A 22,034-nucleotide genomic window follows, 5' to 3' on the forward strand; every position below is an offset into this window, starting at 1 on the left:
TCCAACATTCCAGAGATCAGAAAATTATTTTAGTCAATCACCTCTTGACCCTCTCCAATATCTCTTCATCTTTTTGAAAACCAAGTGACCAAATCTGTGCACATTAGTTCGTATGTGGCCTAATCAAAGCCTTATAGCCTTATGCAATGGAATAAGAATCTTCTTACATTTGCAAGTCATTGTCCTCTGCCACATTCCCAGAATTCGCTGTGTTGTCTTCACAATTTTGGCAATATGTCCTCTAAATTTCAGATCCTTATCCACCATCACCCCAAGATATCTTATTTCCTTCACCTCCAAAAGTCTATCCCCACCAAGAGTATATTCTACATCCATGTTTGTTTTCCAAATTTTAAAACCTTATATTTTGGAACTGCATAAATTGAAGAACGTTTGAAGAACGGCGTAATAGAGTTTGACAGTATATCTGATCAAATAGCAAGTATTGTTGTTCAAATCTTAAAAAGATACACTCTTAAGATCATTGCACCAACAATTAGTTATACTGACAAAGAAATTGAAGTCTTCTATCATGATGTATCCCAACTCTACAATAAAGGAAAACATCACTTCAGAATTATAATGGGAGACTTTAATGCAAGAATTGGTATGCAACGATCAGATGAAAGCTCAATGGGAAATTTTGGATATGGCACTAAAAATGATAGAGGAGCAAGGTTAAAATATGCAGAAAAAGGAAACCTGTACATCATGATTCCTTTTTCAAGAAAAAAACACATAGGAAATGATCATGGAAAAGTCCAAATGGAAAAACTAGTGAAATTGACTTTATCCTCAGCAATAAGAAAAACATCTTTCGAGACTGCTCTGTTATAAACACCTTCAACATTGGAAGTGATCATTGTATGGTATGCAGTAAAATCCAAATAAACTGCCAAAAAGAAAAGAAGAAAAGAAAGAAGAAAATGTTTCAAAGATCAAAGCAAAACATAGATGTACACAAACTCAACATTAAAAAAGATATATTCCAACATAAACTAAACAATAGTTTTAAACATCTTATTATAGATGACAATGCTGATCTATCAGAACATAATGACACCATTACCCAAAACTTTTTACAATGCTCACTTGAAATAGCTGGTACCACAGAACAGAAACAAGACAAATTTCTGAAGAAACAAAACATCTTATGAAGAAACAGAGAGAAATGAAACAATCAAATGATCTACAGAATAAAATTGAATACACTGAATTGTGCAAAATGATCCGAAAATGTATCACAGAAAAAATAAGAAAATTCAATTGTAAATTCATACAGCAAACAACTGAAAACAACCATGGTCTCAAAAAAGCCAAATAGCAATTGATGAACAGCAATAAACAGATGGTTGCAGTCAAACTACAAGATGAGACCATAACCAGAGATAGATATGCTATTGCATATCAATCTCTGGTTATGGTCTCATCTGATATAATACTGAGTAAAATTGAAGAATTTTACTCAGTATTATATCAGGATGATGAATTAAATGAAGAAGAAGACAACTATGAAATAAGTGAAGTACCACAGATTCTACCAGTAGTAGTTATGTGAAGCATTTGAAGCTTGCAAAATGGAAATGTTGCAGGTGAGGATTGGAGTTAAAGCTGAACTTCTAAAAGCAGGTGGAGAAATGATATACAAACTCTTAGCAAAACTGTTTACTTTATGCCTGAAGAAATATGATATACCAGGAACATGGAAGAAGGCTACCCTAATTCTGATACATAAAAAAGATGATGTAAAAGACTTGATGAACTACCAACCCATCAGTCTACTATCAGTGGTTTACAAAGTGTTTACAAAAAGTCTCTCATAGGCTTTGTATGACTCTAGACCTAGCAGAACCAAAAGTACAGGCATGATTTCAAAGTGGCTTTAGTATAATGGACCATATTCAAGTTGTACAGCAAATTATTGAATGGTGTAATAAATATCAGTTATCATTATATCTTTGTTTTATTCATTATGAGAAAGCCTTTGATTCAATAAAAACTTGTGCAATAATTAAAGCATTACAAAACCAACAAGTGGAGGAGCCATACATCGGGACCATCAAATCAGCATACGCTATTGCCACAGCAGCAATTCATTTCAATGAAAACATCTCTACTGTGGGAATACAGAGAGGTATAAGACAGGGTGACACAATATCACCAAAATTATTCACAGAGTGCCTAGAAGAAATATTCAAACTTCTTGAATGGGAAGGGAAATGTCTGAAGATAAATGGAAGATGTTTAAGCCATTTATGCTTTGCAGATGATATAGTTATTTTTACTTCAGCTGCACATGAATTGCAGACTTGTATCCATGAACTCTAAATTGCTTACAAAACAGCTGGCCTAAAGATAACCCTAAAGAATAGCTATGTCCAACCAAAAATAATACAAATCAATAATGAGGAAATTAAAAAAGTAGATCACTACATATACTTAATACAACAGATATCAATGGAAAAAAATATCATTGACGAAATTAAAAGATGCATGATGCTTAGGTGGAAAGCATCTGGAAATTTCCATTCAATATTCAAAAGCCAACTATCATTAGGCCTGAAGAGAAAAGTTTTTAACCAATATATTCTTCCCATATTCATATGGCTGTGAAACAACGACATTAAATGCAAAAGAAATTCAAAAATTAAGATCGATACAATTTAGCATGGAAAGACGTATGCTTGATCTCACAAGACTGGATCACAAAAGAAATTATTATTATTATTATTACCACCCCAAGACCTCATGGAGTCAAAGACTCATCTGGGAGGTCTTTTTATCACACACACAGCTCATCCCACCATGTTTTAAACACATTCAAACTCTTTCCAGACACCATATTCTCAGGCAAGCCATTCCAATCATTCACAACTCTGCACAGAAAAAACCGCTCCCTCACTCACCTACTCACACCATCTTTATACAGTTTCCAGGGATGACCTCTGGTTCTCCCCTGATCTCCCACTATTCTCTGTAAAACTTCTCCAGCATTGATCCTATAACAACCCCTTACCAACTTGTAGGTCTCTGTCATATCTGCCCTCTTCCTCCTGTCCACCAGACTCTGCAAATTACATCTTCTTAATCTTTCCTCATACTCGACATTCCAGAGGTCAGAAACTAGCTTAGTTAGTCTCCTTTGGACCCTTTCCAACATCTCTTCATCCTTCTGAAAACCCGGTGACCAAATCTGGGCACAATAGTCCATGTGTGGCCTAATCAAAGCCTTATACAACGGAACAAGAATCTCCCTACTTCTACACGTCAGTGTCCTCCACACCATTCTCAGAAGCCTTTGTGTTATGTTCACAATTTTGGCGATGTGTCCCCTAAATTTTAGATCCTTATCCACTATCACCCCCAGATCTATTATTTCCTCTACCTCCAACAATATATTCTCACCAAGCATAAATTCTGCATCCCATCTTTGTTTTCCAAATTTTAAAACCTTACATTTTACAACATTGAATTCACATCCCCATTTCCGTGCCCAATCACTCAAGTCTTTCTGCAAGGACACAACATCTTCACTACACTTCATGGTTCATCCCATCTTTGCATCATCTGCAAACAACTGAATATCTCCATCCAAATCTTCGCCAATATCATTAATATTCAAGTTAAATAGTAATGGCCCTAAAACAGACCCCTGAGGCACTCCACTAGTGACTTTCCTTTTCCTGGTTATCGCACAACCTGTTGATACCTATCAGATAGCCAGTCTCCAATAAAATGTACTAATCTAATATCCAACCTAATCTGCTCTAGTTTGATTGTCAACTTATCATGAGGTACTATCAAAAGCTTTTGTGAAATCCAAGTATATTACTGTGTATCCTTCTCCTCTGTCCAAGGAAGCAGTCACTTTATTGTAATAAGTAAGTAGATTACTAAAACATGACCTCCCTTTAGCAAATCCATGCTGTCCATCAAAGATTATACCATTGTTGTCAACTCAACTCTGGATCCTAGTTCTCACAAGCTTCTCCAACAACTTAACCACAACACCTGACACACAGATAGGCCTATAGTTTGATGCTTGAGTTCGATCACCTTCTTTATGAAGTTGCACAATCTTCCTTCCCTCCACTACTTAGGAACTTGACCGAGTGCAAGACTCATATTAAAAAAATATGTCAACTCCCTGGCACATTGTTTCAGAATACGTGGGTGATATATTATCAGCTCCCACAACCTTATTAACATCTAGTTTACTCAACTCCCCGAACACCTATTGCTCACTTACAGTCAGTCTCTCCTCCCCATCATCAACTGCTCTCAATCCCTCCATGAAGTCACATTCACAAGATTGAAAGATCTTTATGAACTTCATTAAGTATCTCCACCACACATTCTGCATCAGCTGTCTTTATACCATTTTCTTCAATCAATGTCATCCTTCCATAATTATCCTGATACATAAAAAAGGTGATGTAAAAGATTTGATGAACTACCAACCCATAAGAAATCAAACCAAACTTTCTGACATCATATGAAGAATGAAACATCTGAAAGTGGCAATGGGCTGGGCACACTGCTCAAAGACAAGATCAACGATGGACAAAAGAAGTACTGGATTGGATTGCATGAGAGGAAAAATGATCACAATGCCGACCTAAATCACAGTGGATTAATGATATCATCAGATTTTGCAGGAGTGATACAGGAAAGGAGAGTCAGGGACAGACAGTTTTGGAGTAATCTTGGAAAGGCTTTCATCCAGCAGTGGATTGACAGTGGCTGACAATGATAATGATGATTTTGTCACATTGAGAAAAACTGCACATTAATCTTTGTTTCATTTAGCAGTTTTTCAAAGTATTTACTTCATACATCAAGGATATATTTTTTCCAGTTTTCATGTACCTTTATCATCTCTAATTCCTTTTATAGCACTCTTTCCTCCATTTCTGAGCTTCTTCAACAACATCCAGAATATCTGGCTGCCTTCTTCGTATTTATTTTCTATGTTCTTACCCAAATCTTCCCATGACTTTTATTTATTTAGTTTTACACAGTGTTTAGCTTTCTTACATTTGTCTCTGTATTTTCTAAGAGCACAAGCTGAATTATTTGCCAGGAACTTTTGATATGCTTTCTTCTTTTCCTTCACTGCCTCTTTAACTTCCTGTGTCCACCATGGAGTTCTGATTTTTCTATCCTTGCAGACAACCTCACCGCATTCCTCTCTGGCCGAATGAATCAGTGTTTTCTTCAAGGCTTGCCACTGAATCTCCAAGGTTTGGTTCCTGTTCTCAAACTCTTTCATTTTTTCTTGAATAATGTTTCTGTATTTTAGTCTACAGTTCACATCTTACAGCTGCTCAACTTTTATTCACTTTAGGGGATGAAATGGTTTCAGTGATTGAGTTTATTTGCTACCAAATCATTGGAATAAGTGAAACATGGTTGAATGAAGATGATATTGTAACAGGAATAGAAATGGAAGGGTACAGTATTTTTTGCGAGGATAGGAAGGGCTGGAAGGGAGGGGGAGTGCTGCTGATGATAGCAGAGAAATTAAGTACACATAAGGTAGATATGAAAGGGGATAATAGTGGCAATGGCTATGAGGCAGTGTGGTGTAATACAGAGGTTGAGAGGAAGACATGTTTAGTAGGATGTTGCTATAGGCCTGGAAATGTGGAAGGTGGCGATGAAGAAATGTATAAACAACTTGGATTAGTGAACAAAGGAAGGATAATTATTATGTTTGATTTTAATTATGGCAGTATAGATTGGAATGAAGAGATAGCATCTGGAAATAAGGAAAGTGAATTTCTCGAGTTCTTGAGAGATAACTATCTCAGGCAGCATGTAAAGAAAGGTAAGCGAGGATCAAGAGTTCTAGATCTCATCATTTCATCAGAGGATGTAATTGTTAGAGGGGTTTCAGATTTTCCTCTATTTGGTGAAAGTGATCATGAAGTAATCACCTATGTTGTGGCTTGTCATATGCAGGCTTTTGCAAGGAAAGGATATATGTGGAATTATAAGGATGATGATTATGACTAGCTTAGGAGACAACTTCGAGCTATAACATGGAACGAGGAGTTGAGCAGTAAGGAAATAAATGCTACATGGGAACTTACAAAGAAACACATAACAGCATCAATGTACGAATGTATCCCAAAGGCTAAAAGGCTGAACAAGGTTGGTGTAAAATGGATGAATGTGGAGCATGAGCATGTAATCTGGAAAAAGAAAGTCCTCTGGAGGAAGTACAAGATGATTAATGGTAATCATTTGCATGAAGAATATAAAGAACAAGCCAGGAGAGTGGCTCATGTAGTAAGGAAAACAGAAGTATGAGCATGAGCAGAAATTGGCAAATCAGGCTAAGAACAACCCTGCAGAGTTTTTTTAGATATGTGGCAAGTAGAAGGAAGAATGATCGTGGTAAGATAAAGTTAATGATGACAGTGGTAGATTGGTAAGTGCTGCAGAAGAATTGTTGAGGTATTCAGTGATCAATTTATAAGTGTATTTCATCCTGAACAGGATGGAATCATAAGGAAAATAAGTGTAGAGGACATAGGAGAGGATAGCTTAATTGTGAATGAGTAGGAGGTATTTGAGGAAATAAATAACCTTGATGTTAATAAGGTGATAGGATTTGATGAAATATCACCACATCTTAAGAAAATGTTCCAGGGAACTGGCAGCATGCCTGTTTAACAAGAGTTTTGCAACAGCACAGATTCCAAGGGAGTGGAAGGAGGGTAAAATTGTTCCACTGCATAAGGATGGTGATAAAGCTGTAGCTTTAAATTATAGGCAGTTCTGTATATCTGGAGTTGTGGTGAAGATACTGTAGAGATTGGTGAGAAGTAGGATACAGAAATGGGTTGATAACAGCAGTATTCTCTGTGGTTATCAGCATAGGTTTGTTAAGGGGGAGATCATGTTTCACTAACTTACTTGTGTATTATAACAAGGTGACAAATACCTTGGACAGAGAAGATGTATATACAGTGGTGTACTTGGATTTTGTGAAGGTTTTTGATAGACTGCAACATGACAAGCTATTAATTAAACTGAAGTAGATGGGATTGGATAACAGACTTCTGTGTTGAATCAGTGACTGGCTGTCAGGTGGGTATCAGAAAGTTGTATATGGAGGTGCAGTATCCCGAAAGAGGAAGGTCACTATTTGTGGTGTGCTGCAGGGGTCAATTTTGGGGCTATTGTTGTTAAATTTGTATGTTAATGATATTGGGATGGGTTTAACTGGTGATATTCAGCTGTTTGCAGATGATGCAAAACTGGGGAGAGCAATGCACAGTCAAGTGAATGTTATGCCCTACAAGAAGACTTGAACAGATTACATGAATGGGCAGTTAAGTGGAACTATCAGTTCAGTGTTGCAAAGTATAAGGTTTTGAGATTTGGTAAGCAATGATAGGATGTAAAGCATATATTTAATGGGAAACTTAAACAGAAGTAGAGGAGATGAGAGATCTAGGAGTGATGGTGGACAAGGACCTGAAATTCAGAGGCCACATTACACAAGTTGTGAAGACATCACATTGAATAATGATAATGATGAGGAGAACCCTGACATGCAGAAATAGAGAGGTTATGATTCCATTGTATAAGGCCTTGATGAGGCCTCATATGGATTATTGTGCACAGATTTGGTCTCTGGGTTTTCATGGTGATGAGGATATGTTGAAAAGGGTACAGAGAAGATTCACAAAGGTGGTCAGTGGTCTTTGGAATGTGGAATACAAGGACAGATTGAGAGAATGTAAATTGCAGAGCCTCTTGATTAAAAGGAAGTGGGGGGGGGATGGTTGAGACATATAAACTGGTCAGGGGTTGTTATCAGGTAGACATGGAAGAGATTTTTCATAGAATTGGAGACTGGAGTAGAACAAGAGGCTATTGTTGGAAACTTTATAAGGAGGGTGTGAGCAAAGGAGTGAGAAGCAGTTTCTTTGCATGGAGGATGGTTGATGAGGAATGCATTGCCTGAGTGTTTTGTGGATGTGAACACATTAAATCAGTTTAAGATGCAGTTGGATGAGCATTGTTTGCAATAGTGAGTACCTCCCATGATGAGTCTCTGACTCCATGGAGGTGGGTGTTCATAATAATAATAATAAAACTTTCTCTTACATGTTGTTCTTTTCAATATGAAATTCAATTTTATCCTACTCAAGACTAAATAGTGATCACTTCCAATTTCAAATCCTCTGTATATTCTGATGTCCTGCACCAGGGAGAAAACATCACTATCAACAATAACATAGTCAATGAGACTTTTCTTATTCTTGCCTCTTCTCTCCATGTGAATTTGTGCACATTTTTATGTTGGAACATGGTGTTAGTAATAACCAGTCCATGTCCTGAGCAGAAATCCAACAGGTAATTGCCATTATTATTAGCTTTGCTCTTTTCTCCAAATTTTTGCAAAATATTTTTGTATGTCTGACAATCATTTCTTACTCTGCTATTTAGATCCCTAATAAGGACCAACTTTTCCTTTTTTATTCTGTCAGTTGCTTTCTCTAAAGCCTCAAGAAATTCCTCCACTTCTGTCTTAGTAGAACCTTCTGCGGGTCCATCAGCACAAATAAGTCTCATTGTCCAGTTCCCATTCTCATATTTGCCCACATCACTCTACTTAAGACTCCCTGCCATTCAAGAAGATTAGCCTTGTATTTAGTGTTGAATACTATGGCTACTCCTTCTTTTCCTTGAAAAGAAGAAAAAGTGCTCCTGGGCACTTCCACTTCACAATAACATTACATCCAGTTGATTGGGACAGCTGCAGTAATTCAGAAATTTCCCATACCCAAGTTGTTGAAGAGGTGGCATCCTGTGATAGTGTCATTTCAAAAGTCACTGAACTCTTCATTATGGCCCGTTTTACTTTTAACGTTTGTCTATGAAGATTGCAAGACCATACGTAGCTATTTCCACTACTACAAAGGGATGTTGGGATATGATGATGAGATAGTGTATATTTGATACACAGGTACTTTTTCTAAACCTTTCTTCGGCCTGTTCACAAGTCAGTCAGTCCTTAGCATCACAGTTTAGGGCTATGCGATCACACCATTTCTCTGCATATTTTTTCTTCTGAGAAACCTCAATTCATTGATAGCTTGGGTTAACTATCAGTGAATACTTGAAGAATGGGGACTTCCTTCAATAAAAAAAAAAAAAGAAGAAAAAAAAAAAGTTGTTTAGGAGTTGTCTCCCATTGGAAAATGAAACATGTTAGAGTTTAGAGAACTTGTTATTTTTAGATTTCATTGTTAACCAAGTTGAAACATTAAAATTTACAAAACAATGATTTAATTAATTAAATTGACAATTTTGTACTTTTATAGGTTATTACTTGTTTATCAATAGTTCAAATGCAGTAGAGGGAGAATATGCTGCTGTTGCTGGCCCTCTATTTAATTCAAGTCATGGAAAATGCCATCTGCGTTTTTTTTACCTTATGAAAGGAAGTCAGGCTATGGGGGAATTACAGGTAAAGTATATTATAACAAACCAGTCAGATGAAATCTAAACTTTTATATAAGTCTACAGTTAAAATAATTATTATAAACTTTTTTCTATAAATATTTATCTTATTAACCATCCTGATAAATTACATTTTGCATATTATCATTGTTTAATAATAATATAAAGTCAATTCCATGAAGTTTAAAAATTCATTGGTAGGCACCAATTATCTTTATTCATGTCTTTCATCAATATCATGCTATGTTGGGCACCTGTTTGTGATTGGGGACTTCCAGAAACAGTGCTACACTTTTCATTCTACCCCTTTTTCTATACATTGCTTCCTGTATTCATTGCTCTATTTTTCCTGACTTTCTTAATTTTCAGACTTATTTTTGCATTGCAATGGACATCCAAAAAAGGCATGCACTGCTTTGAGAAGATAGGCAGTTGAGCATGGCTGTATTATCAATCAGCTAGTTGATTTACCTACAAGGATCAAACTCACAGTAAATCTTTCATGTTACACTTTAATGGAATAATTTAGAGCATAAAGAGAAATAATTACACAACAGGTTTATTATTATTATTATTATTAACATCTGACATTCATGGAGTCAGGAACCCATCACAGGAGGCACACAATACTGCACAAGAAACTCATCCAACTGTTCCTTAAATTGACTCAATGTCTACATTCACAACACACTCAGCCACTGTATTCCACTCACCAACCACTCTCCATGTAAAGAACCTGGTCTTGACACCTCTGCTCACACCCTTCTTATAAAGTTTCCAATGATGGCCTCTTGTTCTATCCCACTCTCCCATTCTATGAAAAATCTCTTCCAAGTCAAACTGATAACAACACCTGACTAGCTTATATGTCTCAATCATATCTCCCCCCCCCTCCTCCAACTCCTATTCATGAGGCATTGCAATATACATTCTCTCAATCTGTCATTTCATTCCACATTCCAAAGTCTACTGACCACCTTCTCTGGTGTCCCCTTTGTAACATATGCTCGTTACCATGAAAACCCTGTGACCAAACCAAATCTATGCTCACTAATTCATATTAGGCCTTATACACAACATGTCATTTATATGGTCCCCTGTAATTTATATTACAGGGAAGTCAGAACCAGGTTTTTTGCATTCAGAGTTGTGACTGATTGGAATGCCTTGCCTGAGAGTTTGGTGTCTGCAGAGAATTTGAGTGTGTTTAAAGTGCAGTATGGTGAGCTGTTTGTATGATAAAAGGACCTCCAAGATGAGTCTTTGACTCCATAGGCTCTTGGGGTAATAATAATAATAATATTTCCCTTTGCCAGTTTATTTCTTCATTTCAGGGTCCTCTGTATCATTGCCATTATATGATGTGACATCATCACAACTTATGCAATGTGGTCCCTGAATTAAAAGTGCTTGTCCAACACTACTCCCAGTTCTCTCATCTCCTCTACCTCCTTTAAAGTTTCCCCATGAAGTGTATACTTTGCATCACATTGTTGCTTACCAAATTTCAAAACCTTACGCTTTGCAAAATTGAACTGACAGTTCTACTTACCTGCCTATTCATACAATCTATTAAGTTCTCCAGCAAGACCATAACATCTGCTTGATTCTGCATTACTCTCCTCCCAATTTTGCATAATCTGCAAACAGTTGCATATCACTAGTTAAACCCATTCCAATGTCATTAATATACAAATTGAACAACATTGGTACCCAAAACTGATCTCTGTGACACACCACTAGTGACCTTCCACTTTCAGGTTATTGCAACTCCTCATATACAACATTCTAATACCTTTCTGACAGTCAGTCACCAATCCAACTCAGAAGTCTGTTATTATTATTATTTCGGGCTACTCCAGGGAGTCCTTAGACTCATCGAGGGAGGCCCTAAACTCCATGTCCACACAACAATTTGACATTCTCACAGTATCTATCATACCTTGTCTTGGACTCGCTCACTGTCATAGCACCCACAACAGACTCTGGCAGCTTATTCCACTCATTTACCACTCTAATAGTAAAGAACCCAGCTCTAACACCCCTGCTAACCACACTCTTGCCCTGCTTCCATAGGTGTCCCCTAGTTCTCCCACCACCAGTCCTGATCTCAAAAATATCCTCTGAATTAATCTTATAGAATACTTTTAGCAATTTGAATGTCTCAATCATATCTCCCCTTTTCCGCCTGTCAACCAGTTTCTTCAACCCACAAATCTTCAACCTGTTCTCATATGGTTCATTCCATAGACCTGCTATCATCTTAGTCACTCGCCTCTGGATCCTCTCCACCTCCTCCCCATCAAGAAGGAACCGAGGTGACCAAATCTGGGCACAGTAGTCAAGATGAGGTCTTATTAAGGCTCGGTACAGAGGTACAATAACTTGCTTGTCTCTGCTCGTTAAGGTATTTTTCAACAACCAAGTGAGTTGATGAGCTGATTTAGCTACTTTTGCAATGTGCCCCCTAAACTTCATCTGCCTATCCACCAACACTCCCAAGTCCATGGCCTCATCAATCTCTTGGAGTACAGTTCCACCAATGTGGTATACTGCTGCTAATCTTTTCACCCCAAAATGCATAACCTTACATTTTGTCACATTAAATTGACATCCATTCTCCTTAGCCCAGAACTCCAATCTATCTAAGTCATCCTGCAAGACTTTGACATCTTCTGCATTCACTATCTCCCTACCCAACTTTGTATCATCAGCGAACAAATGAACTGTTCCACTTAGATCCTTCCCTATATCATTAATGAACAGATTAAACAGCAGTGGTCCAAGAACAGAACCCTGCAGCACACCACTAGTCACAGGCCATCTTTTGGACTCTACTCCTGAATAAACTACTCTTTGATATCTCTCCATCAACCACCCACCTATCCATCTCACCAACCATATGTCCATTCCCATATGTTGTAGCTTACGGATTAGAATTCCATGTGGTATCCTGTCAAACGCTTTTGCTAGGTCCAGCAGTATCACCGTAAACCCATTTCCCTTATCCAGTTCTGCTGTCACCTTGTTATAAAACTTGAGCAAGTTACTGAGGCATGATCTCCCCTTCACAAAGCCATGCTGTCCCCTGTACAGTATCTCATTTTCATCAATCCATTCCTGTATTTTTCCCTTGACTACTTTCTCCAAGACTTTGACAATGGCTCCTGATATGTTGATCGGTCGGTAATTTGCCACCATAGTCTTGGATCCTCATTTATGCAGTGAAATTATTTTCCCCTCTTTCCATGCCTTCGGGACTAAACCAGACCCGAGAATCAGATTAAAGAACATGGTCAAGGGCACTGATAATTCCTTGGTCGCTTCATGCAAGACCCGTGCCGGTATACCATCCAATCCCACAGATGTATTCACATTAAGGTTCTGTAATAGACTATTTACCTCCACTTCATTCATCACAATTCCCATATAAACTAATGGTTCCTTCATTTTTTCAATGTCACCACCTGGATGATATACTTTTGCGAAGTGTGCGCTCAGTAACTCCACTATATCGACTAGTTCAGTGACCTATTTACCATCGTCATTCCTTAAAATCATTTTTCCATGTACAGTTTTTTTCTTGCTTGCAGCATATTGAAAGAACTGTTTTGGATTCTCTTTTGCTTGCATAGCTAGTTTCCTTTCATAATCGGCTGTTACTGTTTTACCACACTCATTACCATTCGTGTGCCTGCAGGTCACCCCTTTCTTTAAATTCCCTCCACAGTTGTTTCTTTTTTTGCAGCTCGAAGTTATCCAGTTGCAGTTATCCTATCTCACCTGTTTCAATTTATTTTAGCGCTTGTCATGTGGTAGTCTATTAAAAGCTTTTGCAAAATCTAAGCATACTTTAATAGTATACTTGAGTATAATTCGTCATCTTGTCATATTACATAAGTATGTTAGTAAAACATGATCTCCCTTTAAAAAATCTATGCTGATAACCACAGAGAATACTGCTGTTATCAGCCCATTTCTGTAACCTTCTTCTCACCAATCTTTCCAGCACCTTTACCCCAACTCCAGATATATAGATTGGTCTGTAGCCACAGCCATATCACCACCTTTATGCAGTGGAAGAATTTTACTTTCTTTCCACTCCCTTGGAACCTGTGCTGTTGTAACTCTTATTAAACAGGCATGCCAATGCTACTGCCAATTCCCTGAAACATCACTTAAGACGTATAGTGATATATAATTAAATCCTATCACCTTATTGACATCAAGGTTATTTATTTCCTCAGATATCTCCTGCACACTCACAATTAAGCAATTTTCAATTATGCACTATATGCTTAAGTTCCTCATGATTTCACTCTGATGAGGATGAAACACCCTTATAAATTGATCACTGAATACCTCAAATGTCGTCTGCAGCAGTTACCATTTTCATCCATCAACATCATTATCATAGGCTGGCATGAAGGTCTTATATACAAATTTAGCATTGACCCATGTAAACAGACTGCACACTTAATTTTCTCCATGCTCACTGAACGTTTCTTTCAAGTTATATTAGGAAATAAAATGACCCGACAGTGAAAACTTAATAATGGTCTTCCACAAGGATCAGTATTGGCACCCTTACTTTATAAACTATACACATATGACTTGCCTGCTACCATCTCACACAAGTTCTGTTATGCTGATGACACTGTAATTTGCCATTTGACACAAAAACATGAGTCAGGCTGAAGACATACTTACAAAAGATCTGAAAACAATAGGTGAATATTACAAAAAATGGAGGCTCCAGCTAATAAAACTAATAGGCATGACATGGGGGAGCAACAGCTGATAATCTACAGATTACAGCTCTTGGTCTAGTTTTCTCTGTTGCCGAATATTGCTCACCAGTGTGGCTAAATAGTGCACATGTTAAGCTTGTTGATAGCCAACTAAATAATATAATGAGACTGATTTCTTGCACAATTAAATCAATGCCCACACTGGCTTTCAGCTCTTAGCAACATTGTTCCACCAAGCGCTAGCGTCGCCGTAGCACGTGGCGGTGAATTTGAGCTGTGCAGAAGAAAGTGATTTTTAATTGGTGAATAGTCTGTTTTTTTTCCCCGTTTTTCTACGTTTTTGAATGTTAAATTGTTTCTCTGAATACGAGTGTACTTCAGTGGTTGTTTTTTGGAAGTTAGTTGCTGTCGCGATATAATATATTTTGGTACCGTCGGAATCGAATGCGTAACGGTGGAAGACAAAATGAAGCTAAGTTACTGTATTTAGCTATATTTCATTTTATTTAATTATATTTAGTACTTAAATGTTCTGATGTTTGTACTTTTTTTTCCCTCTTATTTATTAATTGAATAATTATTAAAGATTACGCTACTCGGCAGTAAGGAATGATGGTGGATTCAGCAGCAGTCACAAGTGGCGTAACGCCAAGTCCTCCGCCATTTAAGAACTCAATTATTAGCAATATCATAAGGGACTTTGTGGCATGCAGTACTTGCGGCATGTATGCGTCTCGGGAATTACATATGTGGCTTGTTAAAGAGAGTGGAGAGCGTATGTGCGCAAAATGCAGGAGGAAATAAGTACATTAGATTATGGATATCTGACTTTGTTGCTCCAGGAATGGGGAATGAATGTAGGATGACAAGTAGTGTGATAGGAGATAATGAGAAAATAATAGTTGATAGTGTGGAAGGCGTTAGTGATTGTGAAAGTTTATGAGATGGTTTTGTTTGGGAGAGTGAATTTAGATTAAGAGTGACTGACCTGCAGAGGGAGATAGATGAGTTGAAAGAGGAGGTGGAATGTCTTGTGAATGAGAGCAGAAGTATGAAAGATAAGATTAGGAGAATGGAAGAGATAAATGCAAGGCGATTCAAAGTAGGGGAGATAGAGAATTTTGGGAGTATGAGTGAGAGGATGGGGGGTGCTAGAAGAGGAGAGAATGGAAACAATAGAAGAGAGGGAATGAGAGAGAGAGAGGTATGGGAATGCTAGCAGACAAGAGGATGGAAACAGTAGGAGAGACGGAATGAGAGAGAGAGATATGGAAGTGCTAGAAAAGGAGAGAATGGAAACGGTAGGAGAGATGGAATGAGAGAGAGGTATGGGAATGCTAGAAGACGAGAGGATGGAAACAGTAGTAGGAGAGACAGAATGAGAGAGGGATATGGGAGTGCTAGAAGTGGAGAAAATGGAAACAGTAGGAGAGAGGGAATGAGAGAGATGTATGGGAGTGCTAGAAGAGGAGAGAATGGAAACAGTAGAAGAGAGAGGTATGTGAATGAAAGAAGAGGGTAGAATGGAAACAATATGAGCGAGGGAATGGTAAGAGGTATAATGTATGGCGATTCAATGATCCGTGGTGTTCAAGATAGGATGAGTGAGGAGTGTTTGCCAGGAGGAACAATAGAAAGGGTGGCTATGGCAATTAAGAGAGGTGAAAGGGTGGATGAGATGATTGTGATGGTAGGAACGAATGACTCGAGTGGTAATGTAAGTCGGGCAGCGAGAGATATGAAATTTTTGCTTGAGACTGTATGGAAGAAGACAGAGAGAGAGGGAAAATAGTGTGCGTGTTGCCTAGGTATGATAATGATGAGCTGAGCAGAAGAGCGGTGATATTGAATGGCATAATAGCGAGAATGTGTGACAAGAGAGGACTGGTATATGTGGATGCTTGGAGTGCGTTTGAGGAAAGAGAGGAATTGTATGCGAGAGACTGTTTACATTTGAATGAGGAAGGACGTAGGCATCTGGAGAGATTGCTGTTCTGAAAGAGTCAGTGTGTCCCAGGGAGGATGATAGCAGGGGTGGCCTCTTGTGGGAATGGATACTTGGGAGAAGGGAGACAATGTCAGGTAACACTGAGCCCAGTGGAGTCTAGAAGGGATAATGCTGGGTATAGAAACAATGGCATTTATATGCTTTATACTAATGCCAGGAGTATCCGGAATAAGGGAGAGGAATTGGTGGCGCAGATAGCATCAGCCTGTCCAAAAATTATTGCGATCACTGAGACGTGGTTTACAGAAGGGGATATAACAACAAGAATAGAAGTCGCTGGGTATAGCATTTTTCATCAGGATAGGAGAGGAAAGCGTGGTGGTGGGGTACTGCTTATGATAAGTGATGACCTATGTCCTCTAAGAGTGGAGAATTTGGAAGGAAGTGGGACAAATGATTTTGAGAGCATATGGTGTGAGGTAGAGATAGGCAAGACAGGATATTTAGTGGGGTGTTGCTACAGACCCAGGAGCACAGAGGATGGGGACCAGGAGATGTTTACAGAGCTAAGTTTGGCAAGTGCAAGAAGAATGATTGTTATGGGAGATTTTAACTTCAGTAGTATAAATTGGAGAGAGGAAGATGCATGTAGCAATAGGGGAATGGAATTTCTAGAATTCTTGAGGGACAAATGTCTTAGGCAGCATGTAACAGAGGGAACAAGAGGTTCAAAAGTTTTGGATTTGGTTATAGCATCAGAAGAGTTGATAATAACTGAGTTGACGTCTCTCCCACCAGTTGGAGAGAGTGACCATATGGTTTTGACTTGGAAAATGAATAGACATGCAGGAGTAACTAAGAGACGGGAACTTATGTGGAATTATAAGACAGGTGATTATAATAGTCTTAGACGTCAACTTTGGGAAATTTCATGGAGAGAGGAATTGGAAGGCCAGGATATCACTAGTGCGTGGGAAATTGTGAAAGAATATTTGTTATCAGCAATGGTAAGTTGTATACCACGAGTGAAGAAGAGGACACAATTTGGAGTAAAGTGGATGACAAACAATATTAAACAGGAATTGCATGCGAAAAAGAGGCTATGGAAGAGATATAAGGAGACAGGTGAAGAGATGCATGAGGAATATAAGACACAGGACAGAAGAGTGACTAGTGTGGTAAGGAAAGCGAAACTGGAATATGAGAGGAGATTGGCCCTAAGATCCAAAGAAAATCCTAGGGAATTTTTTAGCTATGTGGCCAGTACGAGGAGAAATGACTGTGGAAGAATGATATTGTGGGATAAAAATGGGAATAGAGTGACTGATGCAGAGGACATAGTGGAATTGTTCAATGAACACTTTATTGGAGTATTTCATCCTAGAGGAGTCAGTTTTAATTCTAGAGGGATAGGACTGGTTCAAGGTCTGGCGGTACAGGAGGAGAGTGTGTTTCAGATACTGAGTACTCTGGATGTCAGTAAAGCTGTGGGACTGAATGGTATTTCACCACGAGTTTTGAGAGAATGTGTTAGGGAATTGACAGTGCCTTTAACGTGGCTTTTCTATAAAAGTCTTTTCTGTGAAAGCTTTGGCAAAGGTGCCCAGGGAATGGAAGGAAGGTAAGATAGTGCCATTGCATAAGGGTGGTAACAGACTGGAAGTGTCTAATTGTAGGCCAGTCTGTGTGTCATCAATAGTTGTTAAGATCATGGAGAAAGTAGTGAGGGACTGTATACAGCATTGGGCTGATGAGGGTAATGTTATCTGTGAGAATCAACATGGATTTGTGAAAGGACGCTCTTGTTTTAGCAATATGCTAGTCTTTTATAATAAAGTTACAAGAACATTAGATGAGGGAAAGGCATATACTGCAGTTTTCTTAGACTTGGCGAAGGCATTTGACAGGGTGCCACATGATAAGCTGATATTTAAGTTGCAGCACATGGGTCTGGATGTCAGATTGGTCAACTGGATTCAGGATTGGCTGTCTGATAGGTATCAGAGAGTTGTGTATGGTGGAGCAGTTTCCAGGAGGCAGAGGGTTACAAGTGGGGTCCCACAGGGCTCAGTACTAGGACCTATATTGTTTAACCTTTATATCAATGACATTACCAGTGGATTACAAGGGGATATTCAGTTGTTTGCGGATGATGCGAAGCTGGGAAGGATTATTAGTAATAGTGCAGATGTGGTAGCCCTGCAAGAGGATTTAAATAAGTTAGATAGATGGGCAAATGAATTGGATTTCAGTTTAATGCAGCAAAATGTAAAGTCTTGAGGTTTTGGAAACATCGATGGAATGCTGCATACTCTATGGGAGGAGTTATACTGGAGGAAGTAGGGGAGACAAGAGATCTGGGGTTGATGATTGATAGAAACCTGAAGTTTAGGGGACATATTGCAAAGGTGGTGAAGGTAACACAGAGGATTGCTGCTATTATGAGAAGGACACTGACCTGCAGAGATAAGAGGGTTATCATTCCATTGTATAAGTCTCTGATCAGACCACACTTGGACTATTGTTCTCAGATTTGGTCCCCAGGATTTGAAGGGGATAAATTAACTGTGGAAAGGATACAAAGACGGATGATAAAGATGGTTTCAGGACTGTACAAGGATAGTTATGAGGATCGGCTGAAGGAATGTGGACTGCAGGGTTTGGTGGATAGAAGAAGGAGAGGTGATATGATTGAGACTTTTAAACTGTTGAGAGGTGGTTATAGGGTTGACACTGGGAGTTCTTTTGCTTGGTTGAACAGCAGGAAGGAGTGATGACAAGAGGCCATCCCTGGAAGTTACGAAAGGAAACTGTGAGCATTAGGGTGAGGAGTGGTTTCTTTGTGTGGAGGGTGGTTGAGCTGTGGAATGCATTGCCTGATGGAGTGGTGGGAGCAAGAACGGTCAGTGAGTTTAAAGAGTGGTATGATAGACTTTGTGTTTCTCAAGAGGGGACCTCCCCTCAATGAGTCTTGACAGACTTTGTCTTAGGAAGGACCTCCCTCGATGAGTCTTTTGACTCCTTGGAGGCCTGAATAATAATAATAATAATAATAATAATAATAATAAAAAAATCTGCGCACGACTAAGGCTCTTTTACAGGAGTATAAGAAAATCTTGGAGAACACAGCCCTACCAATATATTTAGATCTCCCAGACTTAAGTGTACAACGATTGAGTTCAAGACATCCACCACTACAATTAGCCCAACTACTACTACAATCTAACTTTGACCTGAAGCAAAAGTGGCAAGAACAGTGGGAAAGCCAGACAGATTACATCGCAAAATTTTCTCTCAAAGAATTGCAAAAAAGTTTTGATGCTTGCTCACACCTCCCACGAAAATCCTGGACTCAGCTTAATAGAATACGAACTGGTCATGGTGTATGTGTGGACATACTTTTTAAATGGGGTAAACGATCATCCCCATATTGTGATTGTAGAGCTCAAAGACAAGCTGTGGACCATATTGTGACTCAGTGTTATCTGAGCATATTCAGGAGACAAATTGGCCTTTTTAAGTGCTACACCCGAAGCTATGAACTATCTGACCAATATCGATGTAACCTTTTAATTTTATTGGTTTTTAAAATGACTTTTAATTTTATATGTTTTTAAAGTGACAGTATATAGTACTGCATGTTTTGTTATTCATGCCATATGAATAAATAAATAAATAACCATCTTACCACGATCATTCTTCCTTCTACTTGCCACATATCTAAAAAACTCGCTTTGGTTTTTCTTTGCCTAATTTGCCAATTTCTGCTCATACTGCACTTTTAATGTTCTTAGTAACTGGGTCACTCTCCTTGGCTTGTTCTTTATACTTTTCATGTAACTGTTATTACCTTCTTCTTCCAGATTTCATGCTACTTTATTCAGCCTTTTGACCTTCATAATACATTCGCAAATTGATGCTGTTATGCATTTCTTTGTCAGTTCCCAGGTAGTATTTCCTTATCACTAAACTCTTCATTCCATGCTATTCCTTGGAATGAGGACTTAAATCTGCTGGTGTTATCATCACCAGTTTGTACTTCCACTTATATCTTTTTCTGGTAGTGGGGGTGAGTCTGCCACTGGACAGAGCCAATGCTAAGAAGTTCTTCTTGGTGATGGGGTGAGCCTGTTACTGAGTGAAATAATGCTGAGTTGGACGATCTTTCGGTCACTCATAGGGAGTTGTCTGGGGGATCACCTAATTTTTGAAGAGGGTCTTTACTTAAACACACCTCAATAAAGGTCAAAACTGGTCTGGGTAGTTGCCCTTCCCTTAATGCATAGCATTATACAAGTGATGAGAGCTAAATCCACCTTTACCACAAGTTGCCTCAGTCCTGAAGATACATCAGGCGCAAACTTTGTTTGCGTGCACTAGGATAAAGGATTAAACTAAATTTATTATAGTCTAACCAAGTGGAAAAAAACTTCCAAAATCTTGTAAGCCCTCTTATTCCTAGAATGCTGGATAACAATGCAATAGGGATCACAACCCATATATTAATACCACCTACAAACAATTATGACATCTCTGAATGACTTGCTTTCTAATTTCTTCCAGTAAATGAAGGAGACTAATCAGTATGTGCATACCAAACATGGTTCTGCTATCCAAAATAGACAAATAAAAAAAGATATTGGAACACCCCCCATAGAATTTCAAAGACATACAGACATTCTAATAGATGGATCATCTTCAGATGACATGGATACTACCATCTTTCCGAAAGAATATGGTAAAACTTCTCCATAAAAAAATTCATACAGCCTAGAAGGAGTACAATATGTCAATGTCTAGGATATTTTTCCTGATGAATAGGAAATGATAGATAATGGTCATCCCTAATTCTCTAAAAACAAAAAAATCCAAGGTTAATAAAAGCAAAACTACTCAACAGAGAAAGCTACACTATACCACCAAAAAAAAATAATTAAAATATTCCTACATTGGAATGGTTGTGGATTCCATCAAAACATCGATGACATCAAAGCCCTCTTTAAGAAGTATAAATCAGTATGCTTCTGTCTGCAGGAAATATATCTAAAGCTGAGAGATGATCCAAGATAACAAAATATTTCCTTCATTCATTTGGAGAAGTCATGGGATGGACCCACTCATGGAGGAGTTGCCAAATTTGTAGCCCCCCCCCAGCAAACCTCACTCAGTATGAACAAAGAGGTAAGTCTCAGTCAGAAATTTATAAACAGTACACTGTGTCTATGTCCCTACTAGGTGACAAATTAACTTGATAAAGGAGATGCATATACAGTGATGTACTTTGGTTTTTCAAGGGCTTTTGATAAACTACCACATGACAAGCTAGTAGCTAAACTGAAAGAGATAGGATTAGATAACAGACTAGTAAGTTTGGATAGCTTATTGGCTGTTGGACATGTATCAGCAGGTTGTGTATGGAGGAGTGGTATCCCAAAAGAGAAAGGTCACTATTGGAGTGCCACAGGGATCTGTTTTGGGACCATTATTGTTTAACTTGTACATTAATGACATTGGGACTGACTTAACTGGAGATAGGCAGATGTTTTGGCCTTGCAGGTGGATCTGAATAGACCGTAAGTGGGCAAATGAGTGGAGATATCTATTAATGCTGCAAAATGCACGGTCTTGAAATTTAGTAGGCAAGGTTGGGATGTAGAGTATACAATTGATGGAGAAATTTTGGGGGAGCTGGAGGAGATGAGAGATCTGGGAGTAATAGTGGACAGAGTGGACTTGAAGTTTAGGGGTCACATTTCTAAAATTGTAAGAACATCCCAATGGAATATGGCAATCATGAGGAGGACATTGACATGCAGGCCACATATGGACAAATGTAAACAGATATGGCATCT

The 22,034-nt window shown here is 38.4% G+C and overlaps 1 protein-coding gene across 1 annotated transcript in view; it reads left to right on the top strand.

The window, feature by feature from the left end:
* LOC150101230 (MAM and LDL-receptor class A domain-containing protein 2-like) overlaps positions 1-22,034 on the top strand; it is a 1,363,156-nt gene that overhangs the window by 1,020,938 nt on the left and 320,184 nt on the right. Inside the window, exon 40 of the mRNA XM_090402193.1 lies at positions 9,345-9,490. Coding sequence (XP_090258319.1) covers positions 9,345-9,490 — 146 coding nt within the window. The remainder of the gene's footprint in view (positions 1-9,344; positions 9,491-22,034) is intronic.

This window comes from Typopeltis vanoorti, chromosome 12, assembly GCF_054136105.1.
Source record: "Typopeltis vanoorti isolate ZY-2024b chromosome 12, IOZ_Tvanoo_1.0, whole genome shotgun sequence".
NCBI classification, from domain to species: domain Eukaryota; kingdom Metazoa; phylum Arthropoda; class Arachnida; order Uropygi; family Thelyphonidae; genus Typopeltis; species Typopeltis vanoorti.